At 34.9% G+C, this 10,710-nt stretch overlaps 2 protein-coding genes across 3 annotated transcripts; one reads left to right on the top strand and one right to left on the bottom strand.

Moving 5' to 3' along the window:
• Positions 1-328: 328 nt before the first annotated feature.
• LOC105159128 (putative cyclin-A3-1) lies at positions 329-3,203 on the bottom strand. The gene is made up of 7 exons (XM_011076084.3): positions 2,596-3,203; positions 1,816-2,048; positions 1,565-1,717; positions 1,434-1,467; positions 1,192-1,341; positions 806-940; positions 329-714 (listed from the first exon to the last, which is right to left on the bottom strand). Exons 1-7 carry the CDS (start codon positions 2,944-2,946, stop codon positions 640-642), a joined length of 1,131 nt encoding a protein of 376 aa, XP_011074386.1. The 5' UTR covers positions 2,947-3,203; the 3' UTR covers positions 329-639.
• Positions 3,204-6,646: 3,443 nt separating this feature from the next.
• Positions 6,647-10,515, top strand: LOC105159127 (metal transporter Nramp2). Of its 2 annotated transcripts, XR_847558.3 has the most exons (5): positions 6,647-7,586; positions 8,403-8,539; positions 8,659-9,311; positions 9,818-10,211; positions 10,318-10,515. XR_847558.3 is itself a non-coding variant. In XM_011076083.3 (4 exons), exons 1-4 carry the CDS (start codon positions 6,940-6,942, stop codon positions 10,040-10,042), a joined length of 1,662 nt encoding a protein of 553 aa, XP_011074385.1. In that variant the 5' UTR covers positions 6,647-6,939; the 3' UTR covers positions 10,043-10,515. The 2 variants fall into 2 exon arrangements, 1 of the variants encoding a protein (XP_011074385.1); XM_011076083.3 differs by having other exon boundaries at positions 9,818-10,515.
• The last annotated feature ends 195 nt before the right edge of the window (positions 10,516-10,710 follow it).

Genomic DNA, 10,710 nt, shown 5'->3' with positions numbered 1-10,710 from the left:
AAACTTTAATATATTATATTTACATCCCTTCAAATATGAAATATTACATAGCCCACCCCAAATGATTATAAGGATAACTTGACAATCTTGTATGATTTTTTGTACTTTCATTTTCAAATTTCACAGAGGATAAATTAAAAAACTAATGCAATTCCATTTAGGTTTTTTGAATACGCACATGCTCATGGGGTCTTCAAATAATTTCTCAAGTCAACCAGACAATTCTACAAGGAAATAATCATCTCAATTGATAAATGGTGTGATGCTCTCCAAATGTTCTGAACTAACAATTAGTATGAAATTTAGTAGGCATCAACAGAAACAAAGGTTGAAACCAAGAATCAATTTTGAGAAACTTTTAAGTATGTGAACAAGAATCATACAACTACAGTGTGAGTATTCAAATGCTTCCTAGCTACTGCAGCTTGGGAGGAAAACCTACATAGCAACATCTATGGTAGCCTATGTTAGTAATTTTACTCATTTTAGTAAATACAAATAGTAGTTTCAGTTTCATGGAGTAGTCAATACATGGTTCATCCTAAGGAACATTCCACCAAGCTGGTACAGAGGCGTGTATTATACTTGATCGCTTTATGTACAGTTCCGTGATTTTGAACCTTCATCACGTGTCCCTGATTACTCATCTCTGGTGCCATCAAAAAAGGACTCTGGTATTTGTGAAGGCGAGGACAGTGTTGATACACATTTGAACTGTTCCCAGAAAACCATTTTCAAAGTTACAACACGAGCAACTGATAGAACTGAAGCAAACTAAACATGTATAGAGGTTGAATTAACAAACCTTGTGTTGCTTGTATTTGTCCCTCACTGCAACCAAAGAGCCACCTCTTCTACTTGACTGCAAGTCTTGAAGGATGCAGACACATTCTTTGAGATCTGCAGCTTTATACCGTGAATGGAGCTGTAGAGCCAAACTCTGTGGAAGGCAAATCCCTCATTTAGCTTACAAACAATAAGGCAAAAATTATTGAACATTGTGTTTGGATTCATGGTCCAAAAACTAAGGATTTCAAATCCATAACAATGTAACTGTTCTTGTTTGGATAACTCTCATTGTAACTTTACATTATTTTGCTTAATTTTTATGGATTTTAAGCCATCCTCCAAATCTTTCATTCAAATCCAAATGATACCACCCAAATGCAGTACAAAAAGAATTAAACATACCCAAGGGTGTTGCTTTGGCTGGAGTGTAAATCGTGAGAGGAACACAACTGATGCAGCCACCAAGGAAGGCAAGAATTTCACACATGCATAATCCAGCAGACTTAACTCTGCTAGGTAGTAACCCAAGAACTCCAACTGCAAGCTAGAACTCTGCAGTAGATAATATATACATGAGAAACACCATTTTCAGATAAGGAAAATAGGATAGTGAAATTAAAGACTACATTTTATGCATACGCTACCTCATAGTCTTCCTGAGCAATCCTGGTGACTTTTCTGCAAGATCAAACAAAAAACAGAACAGACATTTCAGGCCAAATTATATTACGATATATCAATTGGGAACAGCAAAACTATAGGGCCAGTCTCCTACCTTAGAAATGTCTTCACTGTAGGATTGCCCATTTGGAATCCAAGGGATTTGAGCACTAAAGCCTCCATTTTCACAACATCTTCCTTAGTGTATGTGTTATCAGTTATATAACAAAAATCTTCCACGTGCGGAGGACTAATCTCCTCATATTTCCTATAAACCACCACAACAATTCAAGAACAGGTCAACAAAAGATGGAACACAAAAGGATTTTTCAATGCTGAGATTATAGCCAAAGTTAAGTTTCTTACGAGGCAATAAGCATTGAAGAAACACCAAGAAGCTGAAGTTTTTGCCTATGAATAGCATTGATGGATAAGAATCTGTCAATATAGGAAACTGTTAAATACAATGTGTCTGGAAGAAGCTTGTATTCCTCTGCCACCTCAACTAACCAATCTACCAAAACCCCTCTCATGTTTGCAGTCACATCTTTCTGAATTTTCTCCAAGTAATCTGACAATGGTCTTCTCTTAGCCTCCATCTGGATCAAAAACTCAGATTTATTATAAATTCCCAGAAGAAACATAATCTATTATTCCAAAAAATTCTGCTGAGTTCATAACCTGGCATTGATTTTAAGGTACAGCAGTTTGCCCATCAATATCTCAGTATATAAATTTATTTAATCATTCACCAATTTACCAAGAGAAAAAATACCATAAACATCCCTGTATCAAAATCTATCAGATCACAGAATTAAATCAGCGACTTATTTCTCAATACACTTGTGGATATACATGAATAGTATTTTGACCAATACTTCAATGCCCTATTCCCATCGCCAATTAAACACAAGGAAAGCCAAAAGCAGAAGTTAACAAGATCAACAGAACCCTCTTCCTAGAATCCAATCTAAGCAAACTTCACTTTCAACCCCAAATCAAACCTCGTCATTCAACCAAATTCAGATGCATTCAAGAATCAAACCACCGCAACTCTTAAGTGAACAAAACAGAATATTCATCAAAACCAATATTCAACGAATTATCAGAAAAATATAAAACAAAGTAAACCCCATCAACACGGACCTCCATATTGTGAAGATATTCGTATATATCAGAAGCATAGGCTCCACAAATCTGCGGGTCGTCACATTTCTCATCCACATTAATCCCAGGATCACTTTCCACCTTCAGACTCTTCGTTTCCTTCGCTGCCCCTCTCCCTTTCTTCACATTCCTCTTAGGCTTAGTTTTCGGCTTCTCATTCTGACCACCAAGCTTCAGATTTTTGCCCAAACCCACATCCTGCACAACATTCTGAATCTCACCTAACACCACTCTCTTCTTCTTACTCTGCTGGGCAGCCATAGCCTCCTCTGCGGCTCTCTTCTTCGCCGCCAAGCGCGTGACCCTCATGCAGTTTTCTTGGTCAGCCATTGCAGAGTACTCGAAATGGAGACTCCAAGAAAACTACACAGGAGAAGCAGAGAGAGGAGGACTTAAATGTCTGTGGGGAGGGAGCAAATGGAGTTTGAGTTTATAAGCTGGAAATGGTCTGATAAGTAGCGCCATCGACAGAGGTGATTTGAAAATTTTTTGAGCGAGCGGGGGTTTAGATGAAAATCTTGAACCCAAATTGAAAAGGTTTTCAATTTGGTTCGAGGTGCGGGTTTTCCTTTTCAATCTTGAGTTTTGAGATTGTGCTCAATTTTTGACGCGCGCTGCGTGGAAAAAGTTTTGAAATTGGAGAGTGTGGCGATTCGGAGTGGGTTTCCCGGTTTACATTTTGGTTTGGGCCTTGTTTGTTTGATTGTTAATTTGGGTAATCTGCTTTTGATTTAATTTACTTCAAATATGTCAAATAATTATCCCAAACTATTTCGAACCAAAATTTTATTTATTTTACTTATTTGTAAGATTATTTTATAAAAATAATAATAAACAGCTACATCGCTGCTCATATTTTTGTTAAAGTATTGAATTTGAATAATTTTAAGATAATGATTGATAATATAAGTTGAGAATATTTGTTGAAAAATAATAAAAAAAGAGTGATAATTAAATGTTCTATAGAAAACGAATCGTGATTTTGATTTAATTGCCAAAAAATAAAAACATTTTTAATTTTTTCTATAAAATTTATTCTAACCATTATTATTAAATTGAAAATTATAATATTCCACTTGAAATTTATAAATATTGCAATATATGCGAAAAAAAGTATGTAAGGCATATACCTTGTAACTTTTTATTTATTTTAAAATTCTATCGTTTTCGCTCAATCACATGTAAATACAAGAAATCGAAAATAATTATAAAATAATTAAATGGAGTTAAACTTAAAAACTCACGTTATTGATAGTTTGAATACATGTTTTTTCGTTCTTAAATCATAGTTTAGTCGACAGAATTAAAACACTGTGACTATATGGTTATATTCGAAGTTCAATATCAAATTTATTTTAAATAGTAATAATTTATCTACTATATAATTATTGATTAATTATAAATATTTGATATTATAATTAATTACTAGTTAATAATTAAAATTTATATAATCTTAATCGAGACTACATCAATTGCACATGGGAAGTTGGAAGCTGGTGGGGGTCATGTGCGACAAGTAGCGCATTGCCGGAAGAAGAGAAAAAAGTAAGAACTCTAGAGGCTGCAAATAATATACAAATTCGATTATTTACTATAAAATTATATATATATATTCTAAAAGAAAATCGTGACTTGTTTTAATATTATTTCATATATATATATATATGCTATTCTTTTACATTATTCTAAATTTATTTAATCGTTATTTTATATCTACACTACAATATCTAATTCATAATAATGAAATACTTATTCAAGAGTAATGAATATTTTTTTATAAATTATTACAATTTTATTTTTTTTATTTTTCTACCATATTCAATAATACTAACAAATAATTACTGTGATTTATATGTTTTTAAATAAATATTTATTAATTAATAGTATTATACGTGATACGTTGAATATGGGCACTTAACGTTTTACATCAAAATGACGAGTATTATTCATCAATATCATAATGTCTACAAAAATTATAAATATTTTTCAATTGTTCGTAGATACGACTACTATAAAAAAAGAATATGAATTTTAACTAATAGTGATATGAAGACAATTTTGTGATACTTTGTGCGGAAAAAGTTTAAAATTATGGGTTCAAGTTTTATAGTATGCGTGTGTTTTTATCCTACTTAATGTGAGTTCGTTGTAATGAATATTTGTCTTATTAATGCGAGTTTATTGTAAAATATCAATCTACTGTACTACGTGTTTATTGATCGAATTGATGTGTATTAGTTTATTGAATACATAATCACCATTTCAAAAAAGAAAAGACAAACCAATTTGATCGGGATAAATTTCTAATATAAAAAAATAATAATCAACTTTTATAACTTTTCTTTTAATTTTTCTTAAAAGAAAAAATAAAAAAGAAGATGAATGAGAAAATTAAATGCCCTGCTAACCGATTTACCAACACTTTGCCTAACATCAAACTTCTAAGTTCCCAGCCAAATCCTGCGCCAAGTGTGGCAACAATGTGTTATAAACTTGCTGGTCCTGTCTATCCATAGACAATTACATGGAAAAAATACGGGAATATTATATTTTTTATCGCATATAATAGAGAGTGTTGCACTTTGGACATATAATTTATGAGTTATCACAATTTATTTCATAGGATAAAAATTTGTAGTATATTTTGTTAGAATATTTTAACATTACAATCATTGTGGTCCATGTGACATAAAGTGTAGAGTCCACATTAAGGATATTTTGTGGTGGTAATTGAAAGGTCTAACTTTGATGGTTAAATTAGCATTAAATTGGATTACAACCAAGGGTCAAGATACCCTCTCCTCTACCTTATAAAAAATTGTAAAGGTTGGACTAATGGTTGTAAGAAAAAAAGGTCTTACGTAATTCCATAGTCTTCTATACACTTTTAACCATCAAGAAGATCTGAAAGGAGAGGCTAGAGGGGATAATCTACACTTAAAGAGTTCTCGCTGATCTGCAAGTAATTTCAAGTAATAGATCAATATAAGAGTTTATGTTTATGTGAAAATTATGATTTGTCAAGTTATTCGACATTACAGAATTTATTTGATTTTTATGTACAGAAGTTAAATGAAAATTTCAAGAAAAGTTTTACATATTTATCTGATAAAATTTGAAGTTGTGGCATATTTGATCTCATAGGATAAAATAGTATTTTTTGTCCCAAGTGCTACAATTTTTTAATTTATAGGAACAAATATGCTAAATCTGTATATGTGCGACTAAAAGTATAACACCTTTGATTATATGGGACTAAAAATGCATTTTTCCCAAAAAAATACATAAGTATCTTATAAATTGATGACATATATATATATATATATATATTTTGATAAGTTCACTTAAATCGTGACTTCGAATTTTGATGAGCTTTCATTGTCCACAAGTTTCACGTTTATAATCAATTGAAACGAATTATTAATAGAACAAAATAGTACTAGAAGAAGCAGTAATTATAAAATTTTATTTGCAATCAATAATTCATATATTCATCATAATCAATAAATAAAAAAACACACAATTGAATAAATCGGACAAACATCTACGTTTGTAATAAAATGTAAATTCAAGATTTAAGAGTCCTACTCTGTATAAGCACTCTATTGGTTGCAAAACAAGTTCAATCGAATGAAAAATTGTACATGAACATTCAATGATACAATTTCAATTTATATAAGTAGACTTCCTCATTCACTTTAATTTAATCGAATCAAATTCTAAGTAACTTTAGAATTTCTAACTATTGTCTTAATTTCTTAATGCACAATTACTACATATTCTTATATTTTACAACAGACTTTATCTTAATCAGTACATTAGAATTAGTTAAACTCGATTTAAATTTAATTGGTTTAATAATAATTAGGTCAAATTCAAACATAATTAATTTCGATAAGAAATTCAGACCAAATACAATTTATTAGGAGTATACTCAGTTTGCTTATATTGGCATTACGATCTCTTCTCGTTCCCTATAAACCAGCCAAAATTATGGACAAGCCTTTCTCGTGGGTGCACCAAAGAACCACTTGCACGGCAGTACCAAATCACCCCCACTCGGCCGATATGACAACGATACCCCTAGCGACGTCCAACCTGTCGATATATGAATGGTCCACGCTATATCTCCCTGCGAGAACAGCCTATTACTGTACACGTACATGTACCGTACTTGGTCTGATAATCTTATAAATTCGAGAACCCCCGCCACAAACCACCACCGAATTCCGTCCAGCTCCGCCATACCCCACCGCCACCGCCGCTCAGAATCTAAAACCCCTGAGCTGAAAGGAAAACATAGCTGGAATCCGGAGTAATTCAATGAACTCAATCCCACAGCAAAACCATGCGGCGCCGAATTCACACACGGAATCACAACAGCTACAAGCAGTTGAAAGAGAGCAAGAAGATGAATCTCACCGTCTACTGCCCACGTCGGCGTCCCCCTCATCTGACGCCGTTCTGATTAAAACAGTAGAAAGATTCGAGGACGACGATCAGGAAGCAGCGTACGAGGCCCGCGAGAAGATCCTGATCGGCGATTTCGAATTGGATTCCCCGAATTCTTCCAGCGTGCCGCCGTTTTCGTTCAAGAAGCTCTGGCTATTCACGGGTCCGGGTTTTTTGATGAGCATAGCATTTCTGGATCCGGGGAATCTTGAGGGGGATCTTCAGGCGGGGGCAATTGCGGGTTACTCGTTACTGTGGCTGTTGATGTGGGCCACGGCGATGGGCCTGTTGATTCAACTGTTGTCGGCGAGAATAGGGGTGGCAACCGGCCGGCATTTAGCGGAGCTTTGTCGTGAGGAGTACCCATATTGGGCTGGGATTGTTTTGTGGTTCATGGCGGAGGTAGCGTTGATTGGGGCAGACATTCAGGAGGTAATTGGAAGTGCGATCGCTATCCAGATTCTGAGCCGTGGCCTGCTACCCCTTTGGGTTGGTGTTCTAATTACTGCTTCTGATTGGTATGTTTTTCGGGCTTGTTTAAGTTTTTTGGTGTTTATTTTTTTGCCTAAGTACTCTATTTTAGGAAAGAAAGAATAGGCAAAATTTTCTTTTTTGATTACAAAAAGGTTGGGTGAACCAACTCTTTTATGAACTGAAACTGAATTAGAGAAAAGGTAAATACAAATATTATAAGTATATTGCATTTTTAAATTTTCAAGATCAATACTTTCTCATGTATTTCTAGATTATTCGCGGTAAAATTAGGGAATTGAAGCTGGGTTAAATTTGAATTTTTATGATCTTGACTCTGATTTACACTGTTCTTTTACTTATTTACAGTAACTTGTCATTCCGGAGGTGATTTGATGGGCTATCTTTGGTTAAAGAGCATTAGTTTGATTATTTTCAAGAAAAAGAGTCTTTATCAGTATGCAAGGTTCTTTAGGACGTGGTCGTGGAAGCCACCTTTACTTTGGCACTATATGTATTCAGTTGTTGCACAAGTCACTGACTTCACGTCTGGTGGAAATGATTGCACTTTTGCATCATAGACACTTTTGTGATAGAGATTATTATCTTCAATCTTCTACTGTTGGAAGTTGCTATCTTTATGTCTAATGCTGCTAGCTGCGTCAGAGAAACATATAAGTTTGTCCATTTATCTGAAAAAGTGTTTTTTTTTTTAAAAGCCATTAGGTGTTTGGGTGTTTTCATACTCAGAAAACCACCATTACTTGCGACTTTATGTTTGTTGATGCCACGCATGTGTATGTGTTTGTCTTTTATGTGACGAGTTCAGCACTGAATTTGTTTTCTTTGAAATTGTTGTACAGCTTTATGTTTTTACTTCTTGAAAACTATGGCGTGAGGAAGTTGGAAGCTGTTTTTGCTGTTCTGATTTCAACTATGGCGCTATCATTTGCTTGGATGTTTGCTGATGCTAAGCCAAGTACAAAGGAGCTTTTAATTGGTCAGATGCTTAACTATGTGCTGCAAATTTAAATATAAAATGGAATAACTTAAAACTTTTCTGAAGGTATTGTCCCATGCAAATCTTGGTATGAAACTGAATTATCATGCTCGTAACAGGTCTTTTGGTTCCAAAACTTAGCTCAAGAACAATTCGGCAAGCTGTGGGAGTTGTGGGTTGTGTAATAATGCCTCACAATGTCTTTTTGCACTCTGCTTTAGTACAATCAAGGACAATTGACCCTAACAAGAAAGGTCAGGTCCAGGAGGCACTCAACTACTACACCATCGAGTCCTCGGCTGCCCTTCTCGTCTCCTTCATGATCAACTTGTTCGTGACGACCGTCTTTGCTAAGGGATTTTATGGAAGTAAACAAGCAGACAGTATAGGCCTAGTAAATGCCGGACAATATCTTGAGGAGAAATATGGTGGGGGTTTCTTTCCTATTCTGTATATATGGGGTATTGGATTATTAGCCGCTGGGCAGAGTAGTACAATAACCGGCACGTACGCTGGACAGTTTATAATGGGAGGTTTTCTTAATCTACGTCTAAAGAAGTCAGTAAGGGCGTTGATTACTAGAAGTTGTGCTATTATACCAACTATAGTCGTGGCTCTGGTTTTCAACAAATCAGAATCATCGTTAGATGTACTAAATGAATGGCTCAATGTGCTACAGTCTATACAGATACCTTTTGCTCTCATCCCACTTCTCACCTTGGTGTCGAAGGAGCAGGTGATGGGAGTCTTTAAGATTGGCCCCACCCTTGAGGTAAGTTGATATTTCATCTCCTCCTGATTTAGTGCAAGCCAGTTTGAATTTATTGATATGTAGAGGTCTATTCTTCAGAACTGCTAGTTCTCATGAGATGTGCGGTCAACAGATGAAAATTTAGTTGCTTTTTTATTTGATTATTTATTGCTTCTAATGACATATCATCTTAAACTATTTTCCAATTGAATATCTCAGTCAATGGTGGCCCTGGCTTGATATAATGGGGCATTGTAAGTGAAGGCTGTGCTTTTTAATTCACTCAATTCTCCAACTCACAATCTGTAAGGCTGCATAATAAGTCATGCTATCACTTGGGATTTCACCTATTTCAGTATGAGCATATACAATAATACCCCTCGCACCTCGAGCTTCAACGGTTGCTAGTCTTTGATTGTAACTTGGGAGATTTTAGCGAAACAACTCATAATATTATATTTTACTCATTCTTGAACAGGTAGAGATGAGTCTCTAATCATATGTTTTTCATTTCGGTTGTGTTGTAGAGAGCTGCATGGACAGTGGCTGCACTGGTGATAGTAATTAACGGATATCTTTTGCTCCACTTCTTCCTCTCCGAAGTCAATGGGCTGTTGTTCGGTTTCCTCGTCTCTGCTGGGACAGCAGCGTATGTAGCATTCATAGTGTATCTTGTTTCACATAGTAATAGTGAGCTTTCCAATTGGCTAAGCCAATTTGTACCCAAGAGTTTTAGTTACTCTGGAAACTAAGCCACCAAAGGAGCTCTTGTCCGGCTGAGAAATATTGAAATCCAATCATTTACATCGGTCTTGTCAACCCCAAATAACTGATGCAGACACGAGCATTTCGGAACAGTGCTCCCTGCAGAAACGAAGAAGTTTTTCCCGAAATGATCTCTTACTTAACTTGCTGAATTTGGTAGGTTCATCCATCTAAATTCGGTAGCAGCTGTATTCAACCACACATTGTGGGAATAAATTGGAGCCAGATGAAAACTGATAAAATTCTTGTTTGATACATCCAGGAGGTAATTTTCTCTGTACAGAATGGACAAGGGCAACATTCTCTGCCAAATGAAGGTGCTGTTGTAATCAGAATTCCACATACCCATTGTACTGTACTCATTCCCTCTGGTGGATGTAAATAAGTTCATTACTAATCAATTTTGTCCGGATACATGTAGTGTTTTTCTGTGAGTAGAAGCAAATTGTAGATTTTTGTATGTGTTCCTGATGGGACTTGTTGCAATTCATGCTGTTCTGTCTGTGATCAGGCTGGATTAAATCATAAGAAAATTTTCATTACATTTGCAAAAGTTTGATCGGAACAATTACACAACTTGATCAGCTTACTCTTACAGGGATAATATTGTGGGTCGACTTAGATATATGTTTTCAGTGAATTTTGAATTCATGAC

This window comes from Sesamum indicum, linkage group LG3, assembly GCF_026168435.1.
Source record: "Sesamum indicum cultivar Baizhima isolate 11 linkage group LG3, ASM2616843v1, whole genome shotgun sequence".
Lineage (NCBI taxonomy): Eukaryota > Viridiplantae > Streptophyta > Magnoliopsida > Lamiales > Pedaliaceae > Sesamum > Sesamum indicum.
This window is presented reverse-complemented; position numbering and strand designations above follow the sequence as displayed.

Coding starts and splice junctions, on each gene's coding strand:
- LOC105159128 (XM_011076084.3), bottom strand. CDS start 2,946: ATGGCTGACCAAGAAAACTGCATGAGGGTCACGCGCTTGGCGGCGAAG. Junction 1,468..1,564: donor ACAGTGAAGACATTTCTAAG/GTAGGAGACTGG, acceptor TTGATCTTGCAG/AAAAGTCACCAGGATTGCTC. Junction 941..1,191: donor AGCCAAAGCAACACCCTTGG/GTATGTTTAATT, acceptor TGCCTTCCACAG/AGTTTGGCTCTACAGCTCCA.
- LOC105159127 (XM_011076083.3), top strand. CDS start 6,940: ATGAACTCAATCCCACAGCAAAACCATGCGGCGCCGAATTCACACACG. Junction 7,587..8,402: donor CTAATTACTGCTTCTGATTG/GTATGTTTTTCG, acceptor ATTGTTGTACAG/CTTTATGTTTTTACTTCTTG. Junction 8,540..8,658: donor TACAAAGGAGCTTTTAATTG/GTCAGATGCTTA, acceptor TGCTCGTAACAG/GTCTTTTGGTTCCAAAACTT.